Source organism: Anastrepha obliqua, chromosome 5 (genome assembly GCF_027943255.1).
Source record: "Anastrepha obliqua isolate idAnaObli1 chromosome 5, idAnaObli1_1.0, whole genome shotgun sequence".
In the NCBI taxonomy this organism is placed as follows: Eukaryota; Metazoa; Arthropoda; class Insecta; order Diptera; family Tephritidae; genus Anastrepha; species Anastrepha obliqua.
Window position 1 is genome coordinate 112,723,858 of NC_072896.1, and position 27,075 is coordinate 112,750,932.

At 37.7% G+C, this 27,075-nt stretch overlaps 2 protein-coding genes across 26 annotated transcripts in view; one reads left to right on the forward strand and one right to left on the reverse strand.

Moving 5' to 3' along the window:
- Positions 1–6,751, forward strand: part of LOC129247025 (myosin heavy chain, muscle) — a 43,940-nt gene extending 37,189 nt beyond the window's left edge. For 17 of the 25 annotated variants that reach the window (XM_054885878.1, XM_054885881.1, XM_054885879.1 and 14 more), the window contains exons 14-18: positions 954–1,840; positions 2,532–2,610; positions 3,073–4,248; positions 4,311–5,216; positions 6,424–6,751. In XM_054885878.1, coding sequence (XP_054741853.1) covers positions 954–1,840; positions 2,532–2,610; positions 3,073–4,248; positions 4,311–5,216; positions 6,424–6,507 — 3,132 coding nt within the window. In that variant the 3' untranslated portion in view covers positions 6,508–6,751. Of the gene's footprint in view, positions 1–953; positions 1,841–2,045; positions 2,125–2,531; positions 2,611–3,072; positions 4,249–4,310; positions 5,217–5,374; positions 5,786–6,423 lie in introns of all 25 variants that reach the window. The other 8 variants (XM_054885888.1, XM_054885885.1, XM_054885884.1 and 5 more) reach the window with 2 other exon arrangements.
- A 4,769-nt stretch (positions 6,752–11,520) lies between these two features.
- Positions 11,521–26,840, reverse strand: LOC129247028 (cytochrome b5-related protein). The gene is made up of 5 exons (XM_054885889.1): positions 26,586–26,840; positions 13,073–13,199; positions 12,730–12,933; positions 12,276–12,658; positions 11,521–12,219 (listed from the first exon to the last, which is right to left on the reverse strand). The coding sequence occupies exons 1-5, from the start codon at positions 26,666–26,668 to the stop codon at positions 11,712–11,714; spliced, it is 1,305 nt and encodes a 434-aa protein (XP_054741864.1). The 5' UTR covers positions 26,669–26,840; the 3' UTR covers positions 11,521–11,711.
- Between the last annotated feature and the right edge of the window lie 235 nt (positions 26,841–27,075).

Sequence of the window (27,075 nt, forward strand, 5' to 3'; positions counted from 1 at the left end):
GTTCACCAAAATATTTTACTCCAAATATGGCAATTTTTTCGAAAAACTAGTAGGCTATAGCATTCAATATGAAGATGACTATTAGAAAACCTCAGAAAAGAACCAGCACTGCTTGTGCCTCCAAACTACAAAAAACAGAAAAACTTCTATTTGTATCACTAATTAGCAATAATCTCATTATTCCGCCTCGTTTAACTTTTGGCTCATTCTACGAGTGTAAAATTCGCTTACCTGGCCAGAGCTAATTCGCGTGTATGTATTATATACGTCCTCTCACACACACATGCGATGGCTCACAGACTCACAGCGATGTTAATTAAAATCAACTATGCAAACATAAAAATTCCACCTTCCTACCGATCGTTGATTGCCATTCTATTGTACAAAACTTGGCGATCCTCGATTCTCAAATTCTTGCATTTTTGCGGTCCACATGCAATAGCGGCTCATTAAGTGCGGCCAGCGAGCATCATAAACCAATGCAAATCGCAAATCGCAAATCGCAAATCAATAACATCAACAGTCACAGGCATTGCAAATTAATCACTACTCTGGTATTTGTGTGGTGGATTTGCACTTGCCGCAATAGATCACAGCTGCAACACAACGAGCAGGCAAACAGGCAGCAAACACAAAAAAAAAATAAAAACAAACACGAAGAAATTTATTAAATCTTTCACGTACGGCGTGTGCGTTATTTTTAGAAGCAATTTCGATTTTTGATTCAACACAACTATTCAAAAGAGTGCTTTTGTGCGTGGCACTAAAAATAGCAGCTTAAGAGTCGAGTGATCGTTAAACGATCGCGCGATATTTGAGTGTATCCAATCAAATCATAATCATAGTGCATATGCACACATACATACACATCATACACACATGCATACATATTTACAGTTGTGTGTTCACATTATAATTACATTCCTACGCTCGTTCATTTCTACGCTTAATAGGATATCCAAGATCGCCTGAGTCAAGAGGAAGATGCCCGCAACCAATTGTTCCAACAGAAGAAGAAGGCTGACCAAGAAATCTCTGGCCTGAAGAAGGATATTGAGGATCTTGAATTGAGCGTCCAGAAGGCCGAACAAGACAAGGCTACCAAGGATCACCAAATCCGCAACTTGAACGATGAGATCGCCCACCAAGATGAACTCATCAACAAGTTGAACAAGGAGAAGAAGATGCAGGGTGAGACCAACCAGAAGACTGGTGAGGAGCTCCAAGCTGCCGAGGACAAGATCAATCACTTGAACAAGGTTAAGGCTAAGCTCGAACAGACCCTCGATGAATTGGAGGACTCATTGGAGCGCGAGAAGAAATTGCGTGGTGATGTTGAAAAGGCCAAGCGCAAGGTTGAGGGTGATTTGAAACTCACCCAGGAAGCTGTCTCCGACTTGGAACGCAACAAGAAGGAATTGGAACAGACCATCCAACGCAAGGACAAGGAATTGTCATCGATCACCGCCAAATTGGAAGACGAACAGGTCGGTGTTGGCAAACACCAACGTCAAATCAAGGAATTGCAAGCCCGCATCGAAGAATTGGAAGAGGAAGTTGAGGCTGAACGTCAAGCACGCGCCAAGGCTGAGAAGCAACGCGCTGATTTGGCCCGCGAATTGGAGGAATTGGGTGAGCGTCTTGAGGAAGCCGGTGGTGCCACCTCTGCTCAAATCGAACTCAACAAGAAACGTGAAGCCGAACTCAGCAAATTGCGCCGCGACTTGGAGGAAGCCAACATTCAGCACGAATCCACTTTGGCCAACTTGCGCAAGAAGCACAACGATGCCGTTGCTGAGATGGCCGAACAAGTTGATCAGCTCAACAAGTTGAAGGCTAAGTAAGTATGCGTGATTTTATGAAATTTTCGAGATACTTGTTTCTAGGGGACGTTTACATATGCGCCATTTCGTCGTATGTGCATCGAATGTGATGTGGAGCGTTGGCTAAAAATGTGTTGTTGGAAGTCGTTGTTATTGTTGTATTCGTTTGTGAAATCACTTGATTGCCGTTAATAATTTTCAATTTCTTGTAATGCAATACAGGGCCGAACATGATCGCCAGACCGTCCATAATGAGTTGAATCAAACTCGCGCCGCCTGCGATCAACTGTCACGCGATAAGGTAATATGTCGTAAAAGCACAAAACAAAAGCAAAACGAAAAAAGAAAACATCCACGTCTCTAAAGACTGCACTATCCCCACAAATACCTCCAACAACAATTACACATATTACAGACACATATAAATATGTAGAATATTCGCATGCAATTTCAAATGAAAATGAAAGCATCTTTTTCAAGAATTTCCGCGGCACTTCACAGCAAGTCCTGCAACAAGCTAGGCATTTTGAAGGCAGTCTGTCACAGGTCTCTTCATGCGAAACGCGCGTACGCTCTCCAACGGAAGCAATTCTCTCTCTCTCTTTCTCTCTCTATATATGCAATGTATCTCTTGAATTGTATTCCCCTTACACATTTTAACACAACTCTAACCATATCCACATCTACTCTATTATTCACACAATCTAGGGCTGAGAAGGAGAAGAATGAATACTACGCTCAATTGAATGACCTCCGCGCCGGTGTTGACCACCTTTCCAACGAGAAGGTATACAGAAATATAAAGATATATTTTGAAAGTTGTTATTGTACGCATTGCTGCTGCTGTAATTACGCTGAAGTTGTCAATTGTATATTTATTTGTAGATCTGCTTTATTATTGTTCTTAAATCAACTTGAGTGCATAAAGCAAGCGTACACGAGAAAGTAAGGATACTTCATCCGTACTTTCCCCGTTGTGCGCGAAAATTTGCGAATTTGAAAGAAATCAGACTGTGTATACGATCTTGTCTCTAAAGCAACATCGATCGCTGAAAGCAGTATAAAATTAGTTTTGTAGATATGCCTTAAACCTAAGCCTTAAAGCTCTAACTCTCCTTTTGTAAAGTAAGACAGATATTCAAGCGCCACTACTAACTGTACAAAACACACAAAATCGCCTTACACTTTTCGAAAAACAATACAAAACTTGCTTGAAACAAATTCTAATATTCGAATTATATTCTCGCAGGCTGCCCAAGAAAAGATCGCCAAGCAATTGCAGCACACTTTGAACGAAGTGCAAGGCAAATTGGATGAGACCAACCGCACCCTCAACGACTTCGATGCCTCCAAGAAGAAGCTGTCGATCGAAAACTCCGATCTGTTGCGTCAATTGGAGGAAGCCGAATCGCAGGTGTCGCAATTGTCCAAGATCAAGATCTCCTTGACTACCCAATTGGAGGATACCAAGCGTTTGGCCGACGAAGAATCACGCGAACGTGCCACCCTCTTGGGCAAGTTCCGCAACTTGGAACACGACCTAGACAATCTGCGCGAGCAGGTAGAAGAGGAAGCCGAAGGCAAGGCTGATTTGCAACGTCAACTCAGCAAGGCCAACGCTGAAGCTCAAGTATGGCGCAGCAAGTACGAATCTGATGGTGTTGCTCGCTCTGAGGAATTGGAAGAAGCCAAGAGGAAGTTGCAAGCTCGTTTGGCTGAGGCTGAGGAAACCATCGAATCGCTCAACCAGAAATGCATTGGTCTCGAAAAGACCAAGCAACGTTTGGCTACTGAAGTCGAGGACTTGCAATTGGAAGTCGACCGTGCCAACGCTATTGCCAACGCTGCCGAGAAGAAACAGAAGGCATTCGACAAGATCATTGGCGAATGGAAACTCAAGGTTGATGATTTGGCTGCTGAATTGGATGCCTCACAGAAGGAATGCCGCAACTACTCCACCGAGTTGTTCCGTCTCAAGGGTGCCTACGAAGAAGGCCAGGAACAATTGGAGGCTGTACGTCGTGAAAACAAGAATCTTGCCGATGAAGTTAAGGATCTGCTCGACCAAATCGGTGAAGGTGGCCGCAACATCCATGAAATCGAGAAGGCACGCAAACGCTTGGAAGCCGAAAAGGATGAACTCCAAGCTGCCCTCGAGGAAGCCGAAGCTGCCCTGGAACAGGAAGAGAACAAGGTATTGCGCGCACAATTGGAATTGTCACAAGTACGTCAAGAAATCGACCGCCGCATCCAAGAGAAAGAAGAAGAATTCGAAAACACCCGCAAGAACCACCAACGCGCACTCGACTCCATGCAAGCCTCCCTCGAAGCCGAAGCCAAGGGTAAGGCTGAGGCCCTGCGCATGAAGAAGAAGTTGGAAGCCGATATCAACGAGCTGGAAATTGCCCTGGATCATGCCAACAAGGTACAGTACAACAAAAAAGAATTGAAAATTAAATGTATACTTATATCCATTGCACATTTTAGGCTAACGCCGAGGCCCAGAAGAACATCAAACGCTACCAGCAACAGCTTAAGGATATCCAGACCGCCCTCGAAGAAGAACAGAGAGCCCGTGACGATGCCCGCGAACAATTGGGTATCTCCGAGCGTCGCGCCAACGCCCTCCAGAACGAACTCGAGGAATCCCGCACTCTGCTCGAACAAGCTGATCGCGGTCGTCGCCAAGCCGAACAGGAATTGGCCGATGCCCATGAACAACTCAACGAAATCTCCGCCCAAAATGCTTCTATCTCTGCTGCCAAGAGGAAATTGGAATCCGAACTGCAAACACTCCACTCCGATTTGGATGAGCTGCTGAACGAAGCCAAGAACTCCGAAGAGAAGGCCAAGAAGGCTATGGTTGATGCTGCCCGTCTCGCCGATGAACTCCGCGCCGAACAAGATCACGCACAAACCCAAGAGAAACTCCGCAAGGCCTTGGAACAACAAATCAAGGAATTGCAAGTCCGTTTGGATGAGGCTGAGGCCAACGCACTGAAGGGTGGCAAGAAGGCTATCCAAAAATTGGAACAACGTGTCCGCGAATTGGAGAACGAATTGGATGGTGAGCAGAGAAGACATGCCGATGCCCAAAAGAATCTCCGCAAATCTGAACGTCGCATTAAGGAGTTGAGCTTCCAGTCTGAGGAAGACCGCAAGAACCACGAACGCATGCAAGACTTAGTCGACAAACTGCAACAGAAGATCAAGACCTACAAGAGGCAAATCGAAGAAGCCGAAGAAATCGCTGCCCTCAACTTGGCCAAATTCCGCAAGGCACAACAAGAACTCGAGGAAGCTGAGGAACGCGCTGACTTGGCCGAACAGGCTATCAGCAAATTCCGCGCCAAGGGACGTGCCGGTTCAGTTGGACGTGGTGCCAGCCCAGCGGTAAGTAGAGTGACATTTTTCCTTTTCGAAATTTATTTAAATTTTTTTATTTTTTGCTTTGTAAACAAAAATATTTATTTTGCGAACTTATGTATTGATTTATTTTTGTTATTATTATTATTATTATTCTCCCTCTCGATTCATGCGCGCTCGATTAGAATTAAATACGGCACAACCAAAAGGTCCAACAGTAGAGTGGTGGTGCCATCAGACCACAACACATGAGAAACAAATGCAAAGAGAATTGTAGTTCATAAGCAGCCATTAAAAGAAAGTTTAAAATAATTTATAAAAAAAAAGAAACAACAAAAAACCAATACGCCATGCAACATTCAATTTATTTTTCATCATCACAAAACATGATAGAAAAGTGTAGTTGAATCAGACATCGATACCTCGATACTTATTTAACAAAAAATCACAAAAAGCTGAAAAAATATTTAAAAAAACAACAAAAAATCTTAAAAACTCTACTTTTTTATTATATATGTATGTGTAAACTGTAGCCGACAGCGTCAAAGGGTGGCCGCCAGAATGCGCTGGACCAATAATTACTTCTCATTACATTTGTAAGTGAATAGTATGCAATATGAGAGCTTTACATAGTTGTTCCTACCAAAACACGAAATCAAGCAATGAACCGTACTCTATAGGAGAAACGGCACAGTCATGCCCCTTTGTCATACATACACATACATATAAAGTGGAATCAGTACTCTCACTCATTGTGCCCACCTGATGTTTGTTGAACTCGCACAAGCATGTTTGCACTGCTGCACTCACTGCACGATGTCATCAGTATATACCTAATATACAATAAGCAAATGAGAAAAATAATGCACTAGAATTATTATTCACAATCACTTTCATCATATTCTCGAAGGAAATTGGTGTCATGCAATTTTTGGATTATTAAAACAATTATTCTATTATCTGATGCACCATTTCCAATATTTGAAAAGTATTGCAATATATACATACATACATATGTGCACCCTAAATAATCCCAGAAAATTGTTTGCCCTCCTTGCATTCTCAATAGTGTTGTCTAGTTTGTTTGAGCCTCCTACTTACCAGCCAACACACCATTTAGGGCACTTAAGATTATTTTCATGATTACATTTATACGTATTATTTTACATTTTACATAAAACATTGTATACTAAATATGTATTTTCTTCCTCTCCCTCTCTCACGCACTCTACAGCCCCGAGCGATGTCCGTACGGCCACAACTCGACGGATTGGCTTTCCCACCAAGATTCGACCTTGCTCCAGACACCGAATTCTAAATGCCATTTCTATTCTTCGTTTTTAAAAAATTATTTTAAAATAATATTTCATAATTATTTGTTATGTTTAATTTAATTTAAACTATTTACAATACTTTTTTTTGTTTAACTAATTTAAATAAAAAAAACACATGTATAATTCGAACGACGGGAGAAATATGCACTTAGGCAAAAAATCTCTTAAAGCTAAATATAAAAAAACCAAAAACAAACAACAAACCAATGTAAAAGAAAAAAAAACAAACACTAGCATAAGCTCACACCGATGACGATGTTGTTGTTAGTTATGTATGTATGTTAAAAGCGAGAAATCGGAAATGTACTGCGTCTTGTTTTTCGAAACGGTGTACGAAAGTCAGTCTAGCCTATATTGTATTTAATTTTTGCTTTTATACAAATAATGACTTTAAATTAACAAGAATAAAGTGTTGAGGAAAAACCACATGCAATTTGTAAAAATTAACCAAAACAAAAAAAAAAACAAAAACAAAGAAAAATACTAATGTCGCAAAGGCATAAAAGAATTTCTACGAACAATCCATCTGTAGTATATAGTAAACGAGTGAGAGTTGATTGAAATAGCCGTTTAAATTGTATGTAGTTTTTTAAGCACACGAACACAAGCACACACGAGAAGGAGTATGGGAAATAAAATGGAGAGCCAACGCAGCCGAGGAGCAACCATACACATAGACAGACACTCTCATTATGGCAGAGCTTATGTTTACTGTTACTTTTTTAATTAATCTGAAAGTAATATTAAATTTAAAGATAAAAGTATACAAAAAAGGAACAAAATAAATGTAAATCAATAAAAAAAATCAAAAACAAAAAGTTGTGTTCTCACTGCTTTGAGGAGCTAGAGGAGGAGGGGTTGTAGGGTGTGTAGCCTAATAATTAAACGTAAAAGTTGATCGAAAGCGAATAGGCGGATACCATTTTCAACCACTGCAGTGCACTGTAGCGAAATCTAGGAGTGCTGACGTGCAGCAAGAGATAATTAGAGAATTCTACGTATGTACTACTGTGGGCAAAAAGTAAGGTGAATTTATTTGTCAAACTTCGCGAGATTAAAATTTCGCTCTAGTTATTTTTTTCATGAGTTGGCAGCACTGCTAATAACATCTGGGCCAACTTTCATGTGAATGTCATTATCAGTAATATATTATATTTACGCTTGTGTTTACCAAACGACCAAGAGTGCATTTTTCGATTTTTACAATGTCTTATTTGATTGAGCAGAGAAGTGTCCTCAACTTTTGTTTGCGGAATGAAATTTCGGCTGCGGAAACGTTTAGCATGTTGCAGAAGGCGTTTGGTGATTCGACCATGTCGCAGAAAAATGTTTATAAGTGGTACAAAGACTTCAAAGAGGGTCGAGAACGTGTTGATGACTTGGAGCGCTCCGGACGACCATCGACGTCAACAGATGACCAAGACGTCAATAAACTGAAGAAGTTAATGCTCAAAAATCGTCGGTTGACTGTTAAAGACCTTACTGATATTATCGGAATATCAGAAGGATCTGTGAAAACCATTTTTAAAGACCATTTGGGACTACGAAAAGTCAAATCTCGTTTGGTACCGAAAACTCTCAATTTCTTGGAAAAAAGTCGTCGCGTTGATGTGTGTGAAACAATGCTTTCAGACTATCAGGACAAGCTCAAATGCATCATTACGGGAGATGAGACTTGGATTTATGCTTACGACCCTGAAACAACCGACCAATCAAGCGAATATCGTGCTACAGGCGAGGCCAGACCGAAAAGAGCACGTCAAAGTCGTTCGAAAATAAAGGTCATAATGACAGTTTTTTTCGATGTTCATGGTGTGGTGGACTATGAATTCCTTCCACCTGGCCAAACTGTTAATAAGGAATATTATTTGAGCGTTATGCTTCGTTTACGTGTAGCAATTCGTCTAAAAAGACCAGAATTATGGGCCAAAAACTCTTGGTTTTTGCATCACAATAATGCACCGTCTCACACTGCACTCGTTCTTCGTGACCATTTCGCCAAAAATTCAACGCATATCGGTCCGCAACCACCGTATTCGCCTGATTTGGCTCCGTGTGACTTCTGGCTATTCCCAAAACTCAAGAGACCACTCCGGGGAACGCGTTTCGAGTCGATTGAAGAGATAAAAGCTGAATCGAAGAAGGTGCTGATGGCTATACCGGAGATGGACTATTTGGCATGTTTCGGGGATTGGAAAAATTGTAGGCATAAGGGTATTTCATCGAGAGGGAATTATTTTGAAGGTGATGAAATTGATTGACAAGAATAAATAAAGATTTTTCATTTAACAACCAAATTCACCTTACTTTTTGCCCACAGTAGTATGTATGTAAACGGCGAACTGTTTTTTACCACTGTGACAAAAAAGTGGCGATGTTAGCGTGCAGTTTGGAACTGATTTGAAACTAGTTACTATTTGCAGGAAAGGAATTTTTTTTGACTACTAGAGAAAACTTTTTAGATTTTATATGTGTTCTGAACTGATGTAAAAAAAATAAATAATTGGAGCATACACTTCTGTTCGGTGTTTGGCCGAACCCCTCCTCCTGGAAATGGAGGGACCTACAGGGCATAGGTTCAACTGCAGCGATTCTGAGTGGATGCCACAGGCGCTCCTTTCATTAAGCCTTAAGCCATCAGTGCAGATAACTAACTACTCGCACTGGCTTAAAAGTTATCCTTTGACACATTTCTGTGATCATCATCATCATCATTGTTTCCTTGAATCCCTAGCGGGATATAGAGCAATAGCAACACCTACAGCTGTTGACAGCTAATTAGAAACGACACTTATTTCAAAATAAATTTTCCATTTTCCTTTTAAACACGTATTTTCATAACTTTTTGCCAATTTTATTTAAACATATGATAAACTTAAAAGCTAGTGGAAAACAATTTAATCCCAATTCTTTATTAAATATATATACATATATATTTTTTAAAGCATGTGGAATGCGCGATTTGTATAGGGCAACTAATTAGAAACAGTAATGTATTATCAGATCTACATAAAGATTATGTTAGTATTTGGTTCCATAACCCTTTTGCTTCAACACTGCCTCACATCGATTGCGCATTGATGTAATGAGATTCTGACAGAGCGCCACAGGTATTGCTTGCCATGCCGTTTTTACTTCGGCAAAAAGGACATCCATATTTGCAATATTTTTGGCACTCACGGCTTTTTTAACGTCTTCCCAGAGATGCTTTATTGGGTTTAAGTCCGCACTGGATGATGGCCATTCCAAAACATTGATGGAATTTTCGTCGAAAAACTGTTTCGTCAACTTTGCCGTGTGCTTTGGATCATTATCCTGTTGAACTTTCAATATAACAGGCAAATTTTCCTCAGCCCACGGCAACATTACATTTTTTAGTATATCGACGTATTTCTCCTTATTTATAATTCCATCAATCCTATGGATTGGGCCAACACCATTCCACCAGAAACATCCCCACACCATGATTGATTCACTACCCACGAAACGTAGCGAGGATTGATCTTGGTTGATTGGTCGTCGAACATACCTTCTACCATCTGGGCCTATGCGATTTATCTTGGGTTCATCGCTCCAAACGATATATTTCCATTGATTTGGAGTCCATGACCAATGGGATCTCGCAAAGACTACTCGCCGTCTCCTTTGTATCTTGGTTAGAAGGGGCTTCTTGCGTGCTGCTCTGCCATGCAGTCCAGATTCGACCAGACGCCGAGCAATTGTCCTCTTGGATATTTCGAAATTATATTGATCCTGAATTTCCCGTTGGATGTCAGTGGAAGTCGTTTTTGGGTCTCTTTTGGAGATGATTGCTATCTTGCGGTCAATTTCTGCTGAAGTTTTCCGGGGCCTTTTCTTACGTGGAACATTGTCAACAGTCTTAAAAAGTTGGATATGCTTTAAGGCGTTAAAAACCATTTTTTTTAGCATTTGACTTGCTTAGAAATTTCACTGTACGACTTTCCAGCTTTACGAAGGTCAAAAAAGGAGCTGCGCAGGACAGGTTTCCAGCTGCTGCTTTTTCCCATTACACATCTTGAAGACGAATATTTTAGTTGCTTTTAAACAACCAATTTAAAATATAAACATACCAAAAAGTCGATTATATTACTATTAAAATAACACAACTTGCCGAATATGCTTCCATTGAACAACTGTTTCTAATTACTGGTCTCAGTTTATTTACCTTGAACTAAGTAACCCATGCACTGCGTTGGATAAAATTAACGGTACTTCAATTACACAACTACAAAACGAGGCGCATTGGGTAGTAAACAGAGTAATAAAAGCAATGGAAATGATTTTAAGAGAAAAAATAACGGTAAATTTAAACAGCTTAATATTATGCTCATCAAGCGTTTATCAAAAGAGAGCGTTTCTAATTAGCTGACAACAGCTGTATGTGCCATCGCGTGCGATTACTGGATAACGCCTTCCCCTGCTTCCAACTTAAACCGAGTTGAGCCATCTCGCGATCGCCAGTTCATTCCCAGGTTTCCCTTGGTCTGCCAGGCGCTCTCCTCGCGCTGTGAGTGGGTTCCATTTCATTGCCTTATTTACTATGTTACCGTTCTTTGCGTTTTGACAGCATCTTGTCTGATTGTTTTGGAATTAGTTCGGAATTCATATTAGATATCTATGTGGAGAAGATCCAATATAGTCTCAAGAGTCAGAGCATTGCCAAATAAGAGCTTCAGTGATAAACAAAGATGCTGCCCTCTGTGTCCTTTGCAGTTTACTCTTGAATGCTATATTTCACAATGTTTACCATCAAACAGTAACCCCATAGAAGAGAATGTGTACCAAGGATAAACTTTTCTTACAAAAAAGGTCTAAGGTTTGGAAACGGCATCAAACTGTTTGGGTATGTATCACGACCTAGATATCAAATTGGAGGTGAAACTCAACCTAAGCACCTACACTTACTACTCGAGCCACTTTAAACGCACAAAAATCATTATTTTCTAAATATTTATTTATTTTCACTATCGATAAAATTACAGACTTTATACTTAAATGCAGAAATCAGCATTCATTAAAATTGTGAACTGGATTCTTTTAGAAATAATAAAAAATAATAGTGCGAAACTTATAAAATATTTTAAAACAATCAAAAGGTTATTTATATACACAGAATAGTCTACTCTAAGTCTTTCTAAACTTTTTTAAAAATGTTTTTTCTTTTTTTTTAATTATGAGAACCTGGTGGTTTCGTATTCGGTTTGGTGCGCAACAATTGCTTATGTTGGCCGAGTATATGTTCCAAATGATTGCATTCACGCAGTTTTCCCTTAAATTCTTCCAAAGTCTCATAGAGTATCGGGTAGAGTTGGGGCAGGATGCCGTGATCCAGAGTAGGGAACAAATGATGCAAAATATGATCGCCGAAATGAGTTAGCACCAAGAACTGTGAATGTTTCAAATCGCCACGATCGATAATCGTATCCACTTGGAAGAGTCCCCAATCACGATCCTCTCGATTAGCATCGCCTTCATGATAGATCTCTGGATCATGATGCGCAGCATTCAAGCCAATCACACAGAAGGCAAAACTTGCAATCATAGTGATGAATAGCCATTGGCGCAGTGATAAAAGTAGCGAAAGATCAGAGAGGAGGAAAATGGCAAGCGGTATGCTGAGTGGCAGAATGTCGTGCCAGTACAAGATATTGCTTTGACGCAGCGAGTAAATGATTCTGAAATAGAAATATGAATATGAAATTTCAAATATGAAAAGCAGCCCAAAACTTACCTGGTCGTCAACTGCAGCGGAAAAGCAATGCAGTAAGTTATTGGCTCTGTGGCTATTGAGACATAACGCATGAGTTTGCTCTTCAGATACGGATTGGGTACCCAACAAACGAACGGCTCAAACATGGACAACTCCAAGTCGAGAAACGAATTCGGATATATGTGATGCGACAGCGCATGTGAGATACGCCATGAGCAGAAGTTGAACATACTCAGATTGAAGGTGTACATACGCCAATTGTCACGCCTGTGAAAGTAGTTGTGCGCCACAATGGTGGTCCAGCAGAGTGCGGTGCCGGCTAGCGCAAGGAAGAGCAAACTCTTTAAGCGGGCGCTGAGAATGGCGAATATGAAGATGGACACCAACAAAGAGGTGTGTATGAGCTGCAAAATATACAATAAAAAATATATTTATGTAAATATGCCGTCTCTTTCTCTCCCCATAGCCTACTTACATCACTCTTCGCTTTCGGTGTTTTATCAATAGTTTTCAGCTTCTCGCGCACTCGTCCACGCAACGTCTTATAGAAGCCATCTTCGTGCATGGTGAGCGTGTAAATGCGCGGGTTTTTAGCATCACGAACTTTGTATTTATCGAGCATTTTATGCGGTCCTGCGGCGATGTGATGTGCCTCAAATGCTTCGGTGATATCGGTGCCCTGTGTGGAAATGTTTCGGATTAAGTTAATAAAAATTCCTTTTCAGTACTTTACATTACACTCTCACTCTTTCACTCTCTCTTTCTTTCTCACTCTTTCTCTCTCCACAAATCTTTTTCTTTCTCTCTCTCTCACTTACCCTCGATTCGATTAGCCAAAACTGGCCACCTGGATGTTTGTTAATGAAATCCGTGAAGTCGTAGATGCCATCATAAATTCGCCATAAGCCCTCAGCTTCATCGTCCAGTTGTTTGCCTAAGAGCCAGCTGTGGAAGAAAATATGTATGGTTTTTAGTTTAATTCTGCTTGACATAGCTGAGTGTGTCTTTAGGACTGATTATCATTCGTTTTGCATTAAACACCCACTGTGAAAGGGAAGTATAGGGTGGGCCATGTAAAATTTTCTTTTTGAATCGGCTATAAAAAAAAAACTAATCAATATTTTTTCAAACTTTTTTTTTTATTTTGAAGATTAAACATTGTCATTTATGAATAAAAAATAACATCGTTCAAATGACTGCCACGATTGGCTTTACAGCAGGCCATTCGATCAACCCAATTTTGAACCCGATGATGCCGCCAGACCAAAAACCGCACCAAACAGTGACTCGTTGTGGATGCATTTGCTTCTCTACAGTAGAGTGTGGATTTTCTGAGCCCCAAATCCGACAATTTTGCTTATTGACGTAGCCACCGATGTGAAAATGAGCTTCATCAGAAAAGATGATTTTTCGGTAAAAATGCTCATCTTCGGTCAAACGATTTTCTGCCCATTGAGCGAACTGAAAACGCATTGCATGGTCATTAGTTTTCAGTTCTTGCCCAATTGAACTTTGTAAGCCTTCATACCGAGGTCTTTATGCAAAATTCTCCTCAAAGAAATGCGTGAAATGTTCAATTCTTGAGAACGATGACGAGTTGAGGTTGTTGGATGTTCACGCACATTTTCGGCTACAGCAGCAATGTTTTCGGGTGTACGCACTGTAGGAGCACGTTCACGTGTTGTTTTATCCATTAACGATCCACTTTCACGAACACGATTAACAAATTGATCAATCAATTGTCTTGTTGGCAAATCTTTTTTGTTGCAATTTTTTTTTTCAAATTTCTCACAGTTTGAGTAGAAAACTCAGCCCTTTGGAAGTAGGTTTTCAATATTTCCCAATTTTGTTCAAGCGTATAGCGTCCCATTTCGTAAATGTCAAACTTTTAAGTAAATTATGAACACATTTGACATGTCAATTGTGTTACCATTCTCAAAAAAATAGGTGGTTCAAAAAGCAAACGCTATATGGCCCACCCTGTATCAAAAAAGATTTCCCAATACGGTACAGCAATCCCCTCTGGGCAAAAAGTGTTCAACTAAGATGTGATGAAAAACTAATTAGGCATATTTTTGTCCAAGTTTTATTAGGAGTACGCCGTAAAACCAATTCATGCCAGAGGCAAACCTCAAAGAGTGTCTGAAGAAAAACTAGGTTTACTCAAGCAGTAATGTAATACTTCATAGGACTCAATCAGATTTTGGGTGAATGTGATACCACAGGCAGCTTACTAATTCCACCTATTCCCCTAAAACTATTGAGTTGGCAACTAAGTAATTGCGGATTTCACTCATAGATGGTTTCAGTTGAATTTTTAGGTTTTTGGAAAATCAAAAGGAACATTTTCGTCATATTTTGCTTTTTTATTTCCGCAAAGGGAAAACCGCATCGCAAGCCCATAAAAAGTTGTATGCTGTTTATGGTGACGAAGCCTTAAAAGAACGACAGTGTCAAAATTGGTTTGCCAAATTTCGTTCTGGTGATTTTTCACACAAAGATGAAAAACGCTCTGGTCGTGCAGTTGAAGTTCATGACGCCCTAATCAAAGCAATAATCGATTCGGATCGTCAGAGGACAACACATGAGATTTGCAGAGAAGCTTCATGTATCACATACATGCATTGAAAATCACTCAAGATGCTTTCCATTTCAATTCAACCGGGCTATTCGGGTCATGTTCTTCGATTTCGATGTAACTCAAATATGTTGCTCTCTGGTCAAAATAATGAGACACGTATTTTTTTGTTCGCCCGAAAAAATTTTTTTTCAAGCTTTATCGGCAGTTTTGTTTTGCGGCTTAAAATCGATTTTTTTTAATAATATAAGAAAATTTCTTTTTTAAATGCTCATAACTTAGTCAAAAATGAGCTGATTTTAATAATTTTGGGTTCAAAATGATCGTCATTACTTACACAAGCGATTTCATGTAGAAACAGTTGCAAAAAAGTAGTTGGAAATTTTTTATTTTGCAAAAAACAAAAAGTGCGAAACAGGTTTTTTACTCAAAAATTCATTACTCAAAAACAACTCATTTTAGCTACTGGGCATTCAGCTCAATTGAAGTTTGAGGTGTCCTCTTGATTTGGAAAAAGTTATAAAAAAAAAAAATACACTTTTTGCAATATTGAATTTCGAAAAAATTTCAATTTTTTTCTTTTTTGCTAAATAAAAAATTTTCAATTACTTTTTTGAAATTGTTTCTACATGAAGTCGCTCATGTAAGTAATTACGATCATTTTGAACCCAGAATTATTAAAATCGGTTCATTTTTGACTATGTTATGGGCATTTAAAAAAATTTTTTTCTTATATAATTAAAAAAAATCGAGTTTGAGCCGAAAAACAAAATTGCCGATAACTCTTGAAAAAAATTTTTTTCGGGCGAACAAAAAAATACGAGTCTCATTATTTTGACCAGAGAGCAACATATTTGAGTTACATCGAAATCGAAGAACATGACCCGAATAGCCCGGTTGAATTGAAATGGAAAGCATCTCAAAGCAACATAGCCAAGTGTCCAAAAACTCGATACATGGATTCTTCACGAACTGAAAGAAATGCATTTAACGCAACGCATTAACAGCTGCGATTTGCTAGATAAACGCAATGAAAATGATCCATTTTTAAAACGCCTGATAACTGGCGATGAAAAATGGGTTGTTCACAATAATATGAAGCGGAAAAGATCGTGGAGCAGGCCAGGTGAACCAACTCAAACAACATCAAAAGCTGATATTCATCAGAAGAAGGTTTTGTTATCAGGTTGGTCGGACTACAAGGGAATTGTCTACTTTGCAATGACGTCTAAGTAAGTCATCACTTTCTACCGCTACTTCCAATTTCTTTGATTGATCTGTTAGCGGTTACATTACACAATAGCAATAATTTAAGATTTATCCCTAATCGAGAATTTTCTTAAAGAGAGCATTTATTTCCTGCCAGAAATAATCTCTAAAACCAAAAGTGTTGCTGTTTGATTATTTAACCGATATTTTTAGTTTTCTTATCGGTGCATAAATGTGAAAATGTTATTTTATTCACTTCCAAAATAACCCTCTTGTGCCTACCTTTCCTTTAGTATAAAACAAAACAATCTTGAGAAAAGTACCATCAATAACAGTTACGTAGGTAGGTAGGTAAAGGTAGTTCTCATCCGAGGCTTTGTTGCTGTTTTCATTGGGGGGGGGGGGCTTTTTAAGTGGTGGGTCCCAAACCCAGCGCACAACAAGCTATCCTGGAATGCTTCGCCTTCTCACGTTAGCTCACTCCCGAACGGCTGTTCGGAAGCTACCCAGACGATACGTGGGCTAATCCCGGACGTTGTGAGCTACTTGAACCATATGCAGAAGAATCGTCCTGGCCACTCCCAAGTGAATGGTGATCAGTAACTTTCCCCACTTGCGTGGACTTCTACACATGGAACCACCCTCCTACATTGGACTAAGTAGGCAACTGAGCAGTAAAGTCCTCTCTCGACGAACAAAACTAACACTCTACAAGACTCTCATCGTGCCCGTCCTAACGTATGGCGCAAAAGCTTGGACGATGACAACATCCGATGAAGCGACGGTTGGAGTGTTTGAGAGAAAGATTCTGCGTAAGATTTTTGGACCTTTGCACGTTGGCAACGGCGAATATCGTAGACGATGGAACGATGAGCTGTATGAGCTTTACGACGACATAGACATAGCGCAGCGAATAAATATCCAGCGGCTACGTTGGCTGGGTCGTGTCGTCCGAATGGATACAAACGCTCCGGCGTTGAAAGTTTTCGATGCGGTACCAGCTGGTGGTAGCAGAGGAAGAGGAAGGCCTCCTCTGCGTTGGAAAGATCAAGTGGAGAAGGACTTGGATTCACTTAGTGTGTCCAATTGCCGCCGGTTAGCACGAGAAAGAAACGACTGGCGCGCTTTGTTAAACTCGGCCAAAATCGTGTAAGCGGTTATCGCGCCAATTAAGAAGAGGAGAAGGTAGGTAGGTCTGGTAGCTGCCAATATGACACACTTGTCGTAGATCCATTGTGATACCACTAGAGTTTCTTCCTTTATATCTAGAGTGTCGGCAATGTCAATTTGCTTAATTTGCGTCGTTAGTTTTTGCTATTTTGAATTTACTGCTTTAATGTTTCTCTGTCTATCAGTAATTTACAAGTAGATTTGGGCATGTTTATCAACTCTTCAATTAAATTGAATTCGATTGAATGGTGTGGGTTGTGCCTTTTCTGACAAGTTCATCTGCTATACAGTTTCCTGCTATATTTCTATGACCTAGCACCCAAATTAGGTTTAGATTGAAATACCGGGATAAGTCGTTTAAGCGTTTATAACATTCCATGACAGTTTTTGACGAGTGCGTTCTGATTAAATAACGACTTTCCTGGTGGATAGGCGGAATAATTGCTCTATCTCTAGTTTTTCGGAGTTGACCTCTCCAATAATTTGTTACCTAACTTTGAGCCATCTGTATAGATGGTTGTTTCATTTTCAATAAGGATAATGTGATAAAGGATTTATTTAAATTAATATCCTTGGCATTACAAAAGTCTGGTGAATACAGGCGAATTTATATAATATGGTCGAGTAGCCCTTATGGGTCGTTCTAAATGAGTTTATTTCCCTTAATCTAAAGGCTGATTTGGCAGCTAATTGCTTATCGAATAGTTCGAATAGTAATAAGTTTAGCATAATATTTAATGTACAATTAATAAGTGAGGTATCTTTTCCCTATTCTAACATATCTCGGCCAGGCTCGTTTCTGCCAAAGAGATCGCTCGTAGATTTTGAATTCCAATTTTGATGCCTGAGTGGCCACAACAGCCGAATGCATTACCATTAGAAAATACACAGGTTCGGAACCCGGGCATGAAACCCCACTTGATAGAAAAAGTGTTTTCCTCTATTTGTGGAAAAACATCAAGACGCATCTCACAAATAGGAGGAGAAGCTCGGTCAAACATCCAAAAATGGTTGTAAAAAAAAATTTCCTGAACTTATTACCTCCTTATGGCTAAACTATCCTTACCTTTTGTTCAATTTAGACGGCCCACTCAACGAGACGCCACCTAGATCATGTGGATGGATCCTCTAAGGGGGGTCTTTCATAAATTAGCAGCATAAATATTATATGTGCTCTGCCTCTTCCTTATTTCTACAAATTCAGTTTATCGATTCGGCAACTATACAATGTGAAAATATTCTTGAAGCATCACGAGCAAAATGATAAGGGCACTTCAAAATTTGACAGTTCTAATTAGTATAATCAATAATTATGAATTTGTTGGTTAATCAGCGACGATATTTAAGCTCTAATGGCAGCTGATTGTTTTAATCAATTTGACCTTTTGAAAACTTCACGAATTTATATGTACCCTCTATTCCAAAAAAAACCAACTTTTTGCAAATACGAGTGTAATACAATAACATTATTTACAATTAATACCTACATATGTAAATTCTTAAACATAAAATAGCTAATAAAATGCAATGTGTGTAACAGCCTTTATTTAGTGTAAACAAGCATAAGACTATCAGCCCGCCCAGCAGACCATAAAAATTCGGCAAATTCTCATCAACATATCTGATTTTTAGTCAGAGTTTTTAGGCTTACACGTTTCTAGTCGCTTCAATTTTAGTGCGAGCTTCAAGTGGCTCAAAATTCGATGTTAGTTTTTGCTATTTATTTTTAGCAGAGGTGTTGCGTATTTTCTCCATATAAAAAAAAATATTTTTATACATAAATAACAAAAAACAATTATAAAGAAATGAATAGTCTGAACTTATCAATATGCGATGTCTTTTGACGTGATAACGTCTTATAATTCGATTTAGCCGGCTGCACGCACGAAAAAATGTGTCGTTACCTTGCTCATTGTCGTTACCTTGAATGAACTGCAAGCGAAAGCGCGGAACGAACGACAAAGAGCACAATTGGCCCCCGCGTTCGGCAACGTTCGACATCTGGCTCTGTCCTACTTGAGTGAGCATATATATGTATGTATATGCGCATATGTAGGTATATAAATTCACATACTTGTATTTGCATATGCCTTCTTCCTATGTGCATGGTAATGAACCATTTCTCTGTTGAGAATAGGACGATGATAGAAAAAGTAGGAAAGGAAAGGGAGTGTTTCGAGTGTAAAGTGTCTTGAAAAAGGCAAATCGATGATGGTGCCTCTTAATGTTGTTGACTTATTAACGTCTGCTGCACAATTGAAATTGAAAATATCTTTCATGAATTTGATAAATGTTTCGTAATTTTTCACGTTTGTGCAAATGTAACTAGACCTATTCCATTGCAATTCCATTTACCCCCTCCTCTATATCCATACAAAATATCTATCAAACAAATAAAATTAAAATTTTGTTTTGAAAATTGCAACCCTTACATCAGTATTTTCTTATGACGTTGTCACGTTAAACTATCGTCAGTAAACCGACTTTACAGACAACCTCTTTTTTTTTTTAATTACAGGGGTGCACATCCCCAATTCCAAAAAAATCGAACCTTTTGCAAATCTTTTATTAACCACTGAATACGAATGTAGTTTTTAGCAAATAACAAATAAAACAGTAAAATTTAAAATTTTCTCAGATATTTTTAACCAAAAATAATTTTTTTTTACTCCAAAACATGAGGATAGTAATATACCCTATAAGAACCATATAAAGCAAAGTCTCAAAGTTTGTAATATATAAAATTTGCAAAAATTCGGTAAAATTGAAAACTTTTTACTCAGAATTTTTAGAAAAATTTCGGGTATGCAGTTTCATAGATCATTGAGTTTTGGTACAGTAAAGTGCATGTTTCAAGTGCTTCAAAAAATTGCGTTGGTTTTTCATAATTTTTTTTTTTGCTGAAGGCATTGGGTTTTTCTTCCATATAAAAAAATGTAACTAGGCGTTAAATGCAGAAAACACTTAGGAGCGCGTTCGAAAAAAATTCGAAAAAATCAGTGTGCTTTTTAACCTACTTGAAACTTGCACTTGAGCTATAACAAAATTCATCACTAGGTTTATTATAACAAAATATCAAAATTTATTGACCTATAAAATTGTATGCTTGAAATTTTTCTGAAATTATGAATATAAAGTTTGAAATTTTGCCGAATTTTGTAAAATTTTCTACCAATTTTGAATTTTTTATAAAATAAAATAATAATTTAAGTTCATATTAGGTGCGCAACTAAGTTCGCGCTGTTTGTCAATAGATGCCGCCAGCAGTGTGTGCAAGTCGATTCTAACATAACGTAGAAGTCATATACCAAGCATAGGCATATGGTAAACAAACTGCTTCGACACATTAGTGGTTTTGTTTTGGTATCATATACTTTTGGTTTTGTGAAAATGCCTGATTTTGTGATGAATAATCGTAATTTGCGGGAAGTGTTGATTTTCCTCTTTCATTCGAAAGCTGAAGCGCAGCGAGAGCTACACAAAGTTTATGGAGATGCTGCTTTAGGTGAAACAACGTGCCAAGATTGGTTCCGTCGCTTCAAAGACGGTGATTTTAATGTTGAAGGCCAAACACCCTCGAAGACGCCCAATTGGAGGCATTGCTCAATGAGGATCCGTGTCAAACGCAAGAAGAGCTTGCTTCAGTATTAGGAGTTACCCACCAATCCATTTCCAAGCGTTTGCACGCTTTGGGAATGATTCAGAAACAGGGGACTTGGGTTCCTTATGAGTTAAAACCAAGAGATGTTGAACGTCGTTTTTTCGCCTGTGAACAACTGCTCCAGCGGTAAAAAAGGAAGGGCTTTCTTCATCGCATCGTGACGGGTGGTGAAAAATGGAAAAATGAATTCATGACAGCAATTCAAAGAACATAAAGTCATGGGGACTGCCCGGCCATGCTTCTACGTCGCCGCCTAGGCCACATATTCACGCTGCGATGGTTATGCTATATATTTGGTGGGACCAATGAACTGTTATGAACTGTTAAAACCAAGCGAAACCATCACTGGGGTATCGACTTCAATTGATGCGTTTGAACTGAGCACTGCGCGAGAAGCGGCCGCTACCTGGAAACACTTAAATGGGAAATCCTACTCCACCCACCATATTCTCGAGATATTACGACGTCCGATTATCACCTGTCCCGATCGATGGCACATGGTCTAGCAGCTCCATTCATATGAAGACATCAAAAAATGGCTTGATCCGTGGATAGCCTCAAAAGATGAACAGTTTTACAGCGACGGTATACGAGATTTACCAGAAAGATGGGAAAAAGTAGTAGCCAGCGATGGGCAATACTTTCAATGATTGACTTGCATCCATTTTTTCAGAATAAAGTTGTATTTCCATCAAAAAACAGCGCGAACTTAGTTGCGCACCTAAAAATAATAATTGAAGTTAAAAAGTAAATAAATAAAATGTATATATAGTTGGCAGTTCATATCAGCTTCTAAAAAAAATGAAAATGCATTCCTCAAACGAGTGGCTCAACCTGTCAAAATTTAGTTATTATTATCATTGTCAGTGCCTCTATGCCAAAGCGAAATATTGCATAATGTGATCATTTCTGTAAACAAATTAAATCTGCGAATTAATTAGAAATCTACGAGTAAAAATTTAGAACAATTGATAAGAGAAAATAACATTAAAGCGCACTTATTGAGATAACCCTGCACTTTAGTATGCAGAACTCAGATTATTCTAATATGAGATTACGTTAATATTTTGAATGCAATGAATAACCAAAGCGTTCACGATCTAATAAATGTGCGCATACCTTAGCAGATTTGCCCAAAACAATTAGAAATAAAAAGTTTACCAACCTACTGCCAGACTACACCCTGCGCTGTGTGCTCGTTATCTGTGTACTCTTGACAAATTAATAAAGAATTGAAAATAATGAAGATTTATAACTGCCATCCGACAGCTTTTTGGAATTCCGAGTATAACTTGGCGAAACAAAAGTCGTGGCCAGCAGCTATGTCAACTTCGCAAGTCCATTTCGAAATTCGACAATTATGCCAAAAGAGAGCTTTTTATTTGGGACACAGAGCACAAGAATGGTGATGAATATTAAATTTTGATGAAAGATAATATTCAGTGAACAGAATGGGACTATATGTATACATACAAATACATATACAAATGTACATTAGGGTCATCATCCTCATTTCCTTGATCTCCCATCGGTGCGTAGGGCCTCAGTGCATTGGGGTGACGGAATTATAAAACTCATTATATTGTAAGACTTTCGCTAATATATTTCGGAAAAATGTAAACATTTAAGTGAGCTAGACCAATTTCAATTAGTTTTATTTTTTTCAAAAACCAATTTTTTATGAATATTTTTTTTTCAAAAATCAATTTTATTTTATAAATTAAACTTTTAAAATATTTTTCCAAACAATGATATGATTTTTCCAAACAAACTCAGATCAATTCAATTTTTTTTTTTTTTCAAAAGTTTTTAAAATCAAACTTTTAAAATGTTTTTTCAAACAATCTAATCAGATCAAAACAAATTGATCAATTAATTTTTTTTTTTCAAAAATCAATTTTTTTATAAATAAAATTATATGTTATATTTTAAGACGTCCGCTAATATACATATTTCAGAAAAATTCAAAAAATTAAGTGAGCTGGACCAATTTCAATTATAATAAATTTCTTTTTTTCCATTTTTTTTTGAAATTTTTTTTTCAAAAATTGATATTTGTTTATAAATTGAACTTTTAAAACATTTTTCCAAAAAATCAAATCAGATCCAAAAAAAATCAGATCAATTAATGTTTTTTTTTCAAAAAAACTCAGATCAATTAATTTTTTTTTTTCAAAAATAACTTTTTTGTTTAATTGGTTATAAAATGAAATTTTTAAAATATTTTTTCCAACAATCAAATCAGATAAAAGCAAATTAGTCAATTAATTTTTTTTTTTTCAAAAATCAATTTTTTTTATATAAATAAAATTATATACTATATTTTAAGACGTCCGCTAATATATTTCGGAAATATATAAAAATTTAAGTGAGCTGGACCGATTTCTATTAATTTTCGTTTTTTCAAAATTAATTTTTTTATGAATATTTTTTTTTTCAAAATTAATATTTGTTTATAAGTTAAACTTTTAAAATATTTTTCCAAAAAATCAAATCAGATCCAAAACAAAATCAGATCAATTACATTTTTTTTTTCAAAAAAACTCAGATCAGTGAAATTTTTTTTTTTTCAAAAATAAATTTTTTGTTTAATTGGTTTTTAAAATGAAACTTTTAAAATATTTTTTCCAACAATCAAATCAGATCAAAGCAAATTAGTCAATTATTATTTTTTTTCAAAAATCTATTTTTTTTTATATAAATAAAATTATATACTATATTTTAAGACGTCCGCTAATATATTTCGGAAAGATATAAAAATTTAAGTGAGCTGGACCGATTTCTATTAATTTTCTTTTTTTCAAAATTAATTTTTTTTATGAATATTTTTTTTTTTTCAAAATTAATATTAGTTTATAAGTTAAACTTTTAAAATATTTTTCCAAAAAATCAAATCAGATCCAAAACAAAAATTTTTTTTAATGAGTTTTTAAAAAGAAACTTTTACAACATTTTAGTGATCTAAAGCAAAAATAAAATGCTTTGCTCTTGCTGTTTTTGCTCTACAGCTATCGCGTTTTTGTTTAATATACCTTGACTCAGATCACACAAGAATTCAAGCTTAAAAGGTCTGCAAAAAAATGTTGAACAATTTTATCAACGGAATCAAAATAATGAAATTTGTTGAGGTACTTTCACATAAACCTTAATATTGTTATATATATTTTCCGAAATATTTTGGGAGAAGTCTTACAATATAACATATTTGAAATTTATGGTGTTTTTTTTTTTTTTTTTTTTTTGGGATACTTCTTAATGTTTGTACCTGTACTATGTATAACTCCAGTCTACATCTCATCCGCTCAGCACCTGTAACGATCGCCGAACAGCTAAAGAGTATTATCATGAAACTCAAGAAGAAGCACAGACCAAAAGAGAGAGTAGTACTAAACAACCATCCTATGCGTACCCCAGCATCATGGTGAAACGATTTTTAGAGGTGTTCTACCTAGCTGACCGTTATTCGGCTCTGAGCGAATTTGACAGATATGCTGTCGTCATTCGTTTTGTGTTTCACTAAGCTAAATCTAAATTTTGTGAAATATAAAGCGAATGACGTAGAATCCAAAGTTCCCCTCAATTTTTTTTTTCACCATACCTAACGAGCAAACCTGGTAACTATCATGGGGCAAGCCAGCATGAACTATGGTGAAAAACGAAATTGAGCGAGTAACTTCGGCTGCATCGTCATCGGGGATTCGGCAGCAGAATTCGCTCATTTCAAACACTCGTCCAATCAGTGATTGTTTAGATGGCAACGAAGTACCGTGAGTGGATTTTTTTGTATATCACCAACACAATCTCGATTTTTTCATAAACAAACCGCTGTCATTACCCCGGTAACGTAGGCTAATCAGGTGATTCTTTCAAATTCGCTGGGGGCCGGTTAACGGTCTGATATTGGCCACGCCTTCTGAAAACCTTTCTCCATGATTCATAGCTATGAATCAGATGATATCACTAACCTTAACTTTGTGGCTCCGTTATTTAATGGCTTATGCTGCCATAGCATACAGAAATTCTGATTATTCGCACATCAGGAATGTAAGCTTAGTCTTAGATTTGATCAGTATTAGCTTTAGCTTTTATGTAAATGCCAGATGTATACCTATGAAACCGGAGTTGCGTTAATCGAATGTTTTAATTTTTAAAATTTTCATTCTGAAAACATTTTTTTACTTCTTCTAACATCCAGCAGTTCCGAATGGTAAAAATTTCTCACAACAAAACCTTTTCCCTCAACTAATTAAGCCGATTTGTATGCCTTCACATCTCGATATGCGAGCAGAAATTTATTTTTATGTCTCTAAAACCAGGAGAAACTGTAAAGGTGCTAGCTCACTTGCTTCGTTTTGACAACTGCCAAAAAAAAAGAAAATAGAAACATTCTGTAATATATGAAAGTTGGCCAAATCACAGCTTTGCTTCATGTGCTTCAAGTGCTTTAACGGTTCGAACAGCGCTTTAAGGGTCTTTCAATTTCTCTTTCTTCTCTTTTCAATTTCTTGCATCGCTTCGTGTTTTTGTATTTTTTTTTTGGAATTATTCTGACACCATTCAAAGCAAGCATTTGGCCATGGAAGCTTTCACAGCAAGCCTGCACTGGGCCAGCACTTTTACTGGTCCACGCTATCGGCAACAATTCATGAATTGTACTCGTATGCTCCAAAAACTCTCTAAAAATACCATAAATATTATTCTGATTTTGCGGCTACATACGTAGTTCGCGGGAGTCGAGTTGGCATGAAGTTCATTCGTAGATAACCTGATGGGTTTAAAATGTTATTGATCTCGCCATTGGATATATCTATTGTGGAATAAACTATTTTTTCACGTCCATTGCTTTTACTGTCAATCTTGAAATCTCGACGACTTCCCAACTCACCTCTACCAGGTAGGTAGGTAGGTGAAATGATTGAAGCGTCGTACTGGCACTCCCCAAATAGCACTAAAGCACGTTCTCACAGCTTTATCGATGGGGGTTAAATGGTAAAGCTAGAGTACACAGCTACGAGTATGGGAGTTGAATGGCGTGGAGTCCCCAAGACTATCTGAGTCTTCCTTCTATTGTACTGGGGCCAAAGGGTTTTCGAAATAGCTCATGAAGGAATAGAGCTCCTCCATCTTGTTTGCGCATTCCCGATAAATAAGTTGTGCAACAGTCAGTGGAATACCGAAGATCAGTTAGGAGGTCTCTGAGACCAATTCGGTCGAGACCAAAGACTTCTGCCTGAAAAAACACTAGCAGCTTTCGGCAGTTTTAAGGAAATAGATAAATTGGTTGATTTAGAGAAAATCACTTCTCCGACTCCCAATTCCATCTTAAAGCCGTCAGTCAGGACAGAGGTGCCAGCTTCGGTGCAGAGGCACAGTTTTTCCTCTCGCTCCAATCCTGCCTACTTGGAAAGATTGCCCTGGCACGACTCTCAAACTCCAGTTTGCGGATATAAGCTTAAGCCTTAGCAGCCAGAAAGTTGACTTAAGTGAGTAGCCCAAACTGCTATTGGCAAGAGTCTCTTTATAATAGATAAATAGCTCGCACTTTCAATGAACAATTTTTTATACCATTTGATAATTATAAAAGTGTTTACCAGCTGAATGAAATTAAGTATATCCACATATCACAAATCGGTGTAAGATTTTGATGCATTCTTTTCAAAAGCACTTTGTCTTTTTTTATTTTTTTTATTTACACTGCTTTCACAGGACTCACCTTTTCGTTGTTATCAACTTGTCATTCCGATAAGTGGGGAACTTCGTAGCAATGCCCGACTCTTTCCACGTTTCTATAACCATTTTTTGTTTTTTTTTTTGTTTCCTCAATTACTTTATTTTCTACTGAAATTGCACCAAGGATGTTCTCTACAGGATTTTGCGATATACTCCCCAATACGCCCGTTAGCAGTTTAATGTATTGAGCACCGACCGTTCAACTAAACCGACCCGATTGGTACTGAATGCAGATTGATTTTACGTAGACCATTTTAAATTGCTGATTTTCGTACTCGCCGGGGAAAATGACAAGCGATTTCTTATCAAATTAAGAAAAAAATACATAATTATGCAAATATTGCTCCTAAGTATGTATGTATGTATGTTTTTATTTATTTATTAATTTAAATCTATTAATTTGCTGTCAGTCACATTCGGCACCCTGTGAATATTTCTGGTCGGTACTTATCAGTACAAACTTATAAATAAAC